Source organism: Vulpes lagopus, chromosome 6 (genome assembly GCF_018345385.1).
Source record: "Vulpes lagopus strain Blue_001 chromosome 6, ASM1834538v1, whole genome shotgun sequence".
In the NCBI taxonomy this organism is placed as follows: Eukaryota; Metazoa; Chordata; class Mammalia; order Carnivora; family Canidae; genus Vulpes; species Vulpes lagopus.
Genome location: NC_054829.1, coordinates 88,114,033 through 88,117,294, shown reverse-complemented (window position 1 = coordinate 88,117,294; position 3,262 = coordinate 88,114,033). Strand labels below are relative to the sequence as shown.

The 3,262-nt window shown below is 63.2% G+C and overlaps 1 protein-coding gene across 1 annotated transcript; it reads right to left on the bottom strand.

The window, feature by feature from the left end:
* Window positions 1-933: 933 nt before the first annotated feature.
* On the bottom strand, window positions 934-1,655 carry LOC121492674 (ferritin heavy chain-like). Its single transcript, XM_041757861.1, has 2 exons — window positions 1,321-1,655; window positions 934-1,135 (listed from the first exon to the last, which is right to left on the bottom strand). Exons 1-2 carry the CDS (start codon window positions 1,617-1,619, stop codon window positions 934-936), a joined length of 501 nt encoding a protein of 166 aa, XP_041613795.1. The 5' UTR covers window positions 1,620-1,655.
* Between the last annotated feature and the right edge of the window lie 1,607 nt (window positions 1,656-3,262).

Genomic DNA, 3,262 nt, shown 5'->3' with positions numbered 1-3,262 from the left:
CAAATTGAAGAACCAGGTAAAATAGTTACTCATCTTGGCATTATGTAGCTATCCCACAGTGGCTTCAAGAGCCATGGGCACTAAAGGCTTTGCTGTTTCTTAAAATATTACTCTTTCTAGCCTTTTAGACTTGGCTAATGTAGCAAATTTGCTATAAAAATTCCAGAAGCGCGGAGCCTTATTGGCTCAGTAGGAAGAGCCTGAACTCTTGATCATGAGTTCAAGCCCCACGTTGAGTGTTGAGATTACTTAAACAAATAAAACTAAATAAAAGGAAAGAAACTACAAAAGCTAAAGTAAAGTCACTTGCTCCATTTAGGCACTCTGTTTTCTCTGCCATGTCTCTTGGCTTCTTATCATACCTGACGAGGTGTGTCTGCCAAGTGCTAATGTGCTCCTGCCAGAAGAGAAGAAAGCACAAGTAGGATTTACCAGCTTCTACCATGGACTGGGCCCTGAGGGTTCTATGTTGTTGAATACATAATTAAGTATGGTTCATAAAACATGATTTTAGGTTAGTGTTTACACAAGATTTTCAGAAGGCAAGATTGATCATATCAGGCAAGATTTCATATATTTTTATTTATTGGGCAGAAAGAGGCCATACTTAATTAATTTATTAAAAATTCATTACCTTGCTATCCAATGTAATGCTTTGCTATTAAAGCCTTATTTGTTTGTTTGTTTGTTTGTTTGTTTGTTTGTTTGTTTGTTTTGGGGGTACCAGATTACTTTATTTGAAGGAATGGTACAAACCAAAGAAGTAGATGTTTTGGTACAACTTACCCTTATAGTTGGGGTAAAGGTAACCCCAACATGCATGCACTGCCTCGGTGATCTGGGAAGTCACCCCCGTGGCTATGGGAAGACAGCCTAAGGCTTAGCTCTATCACCGTTTCCCGAGGTGTGCTTGTCAGAGAGATCCCCGCCATGCTACATTCGGGGGGCCCCCACCTTGCGCAGGTTGGTGATGTGCCCACCCAATTCTTTGATGGATTTCACCTGCTCGTTCAGGTAATGAGTCTCCACGAAGTCACGCAAGTGGGGGGCATTTTTATCAGTGGCCAGTCTGCGCAGTTCCAGTCGCGACTGATTCACACTCTTGTCCAAGTGTAACGCACACTCCATTGCATTCGGCCGTCCCCAGGTGTCACGGGCCCGTTTCTTTTTTTTTTTTTTTTTTTTTATGATAGGCACACAGTGAGAGAGAGAGAAGCAGAGACACAGGCAGAGGGAGAAGCAGGCTCCATGCACCGGGAGCCCGACATGGGGTTCGATCCCGGGTCTCCAGGATTGCGCCCCGGGCCAAAGGCAGGCGCCAAACCGCTGCGCCACCCAGGGATCCCACGGGCCCGTTTCTTAATATCCTGAAGGAACATTCGACCGCCTCGTTGGTTCTGTAGCTTCATCAGTTTCTCAGCATGTTCCCTCTCCTCGTGAGACTGGTGAAGAAAATATTTGGCAAAGTTCTTCAAAGCCACATCGTAGTGATCAAAGTGGTAAGACATGGACAAGTAGACGTAGGTCGCGTAGAGCTCCAGGCTGATCTGGCGGTTGACGGCGGCCTCGGAGTCCTGGCGGTAGTTGGGGCGCAGCTGCCAGCGGGACGCGGTCGTCATGGCGGCGGCCGAGGAGCCTGCAGCGGCGGCCGAGGAGCGGCGGCCTTGGAGCGGCAGCTGAGGAGCCCTGCGACGGCCGAGGAGCCGGGCGGCGGCGGCCTTGGAGAGGCGGCTGAGGAGCCCTGCGACGGCCGAGGAGCCGGGCGGCGGCGGCCTTGGAGAGGCGGCTGAGGAGCCCTGCGACGGCCGAGGAGCCCGGCGGCGGCGGCCTTGGAGAGGCGGCTGAGGAGCCCTGCGACGGCCGAGGAGCCCGGCGGCGGCCTTGGAGAGGCGGCCGAGGAGCCCTGCGACGGCCGAGGAGCCCGGCGGCGGCGGCCTTGGAGAGGCGGCCGAGGAGCCCTGAGACGGCCGAGGAGCCCGGCGGCGGCGGCCTTGGAGAGGCGGCTGAGGAGCCCTGAGACGGCCGAGGAGCCGGGCGGCGGCGGCCTTGGAGAGGCGGCCGAGGAGCCCTGCGACGGCCGAGGAGCCGGGCGGCGGCGGCCTTGGAGAGGCGGCCGAGGAGCCCTGAGACGGCCGAGGAGCCGGGCGGCGGCGGCCTTGGAGAGGCGGCCGAGGAGCCCTGAGACGGCCGAGGAGCCCGGCGGCGGCGGCCTTGGAGAGGCGGCTGAGGAGCCCTGCGACGGCCGAGGAGCCCGGCGGCGGCGGCCTTGGAGAGGCGGCTGAGGAGCCCTGCGACGGCCGAGGAGCCCGGCGGCGGCGGCCTTGGAGAGGCGGCCGAGGAGCCCTGCGACGGCCGAGGAGCCGGGCGGCGGTGGCCTTGGAGCGGCCGAGGAGCCCTGAGACGGCCGAGGAGCCGGGCGGCGGCGGCCTTGGAGAGGCGGCCGAGGAGCCCTGCGACGGCCGAGGAGCCCGGCGGCGGCCTTGGAGCGGCAGCTGAGGAGCCCTGCGACGGCCGAGGAGCCCGGCGGCGGCCTTGGAGAGGCGGCCGAGGAGCCCTGAGACGGCCGAGGAGCCGGGCGGCGGCGGCCTTGGAGAGGCGGCCGAGGAGCCCTGCGACGGCCGAGGAGCCGGGCGGCGGCGGCCTTGGAGAGGCGGCCGAGGAGCCCTGCGACGGCCGAGGAGCCCGGCGGCGGCGGCCTTGGAGAGGCGGCTGAGGAGCCCGGCGGCGGCCAAGGAGCGGGGCAGCGGTGGCCTTGGAGAGGCGGCCGAGGAGCCCTGAGACGGCCGAGGAGCGGGGCGGCGGCGGCCTTGGAGAGGCGGCCGAGGAGCCCTGAGACGGCCGAGGAGCCCGGCGGCGGCGGCCTTGGAGAGGCGGCCGAGGAGCCCTGAGACGGCCGAGGAGCCGGGCGGCGGCGGCCTTGGAGAGGCGGCTGAGGAGCCCTGCGACGGCCGAGGAGCCCGGCGGCGGCCTTGGAGCGGCAGCTGAGGAGCCCTGCGACGGCCGAGGAGCCCGGCGGCGGCCTTGGAGAGGCGGCTGAGGAGCCCTGAGACGGCCGAGGAGCCGGGCGGCGGCGGCCTTGGAGAGGCGGCCGAGGAGCCCTGAGACGGCCGAGGAGCGGGGCAGCGGTGGCCTTGGAGAGGCGGCCGAGGAGCCCTGAGACGGCCGAGGAGCCCGGCGGCGGCGGCCTTGGAGAGGCGGCCGAGGAGCCCTGCGACGGCCGAGGAGCCGGGCGGCGGCGGCCTTGGAGAGGCGGCCGAGGAGC

Bases quoted from the DNA above. Each gene is read 5' to 3' on its own strand.
- LOC121492674 (XM_041757861.1), bottom strand. From the start codon at position 1,619: ATGACGACCGCGTCCCGCTGGCAGCTGCGCCCCAACTACCGCCAGGAC. The intron at 1,136-1,320 runs GGCGCCTGCCTT...CTGGGGACGGCC, and splicing joins CCTGGGTGGCGCAGCGGTTT to GAATGCAATGGAGTGTGCGT.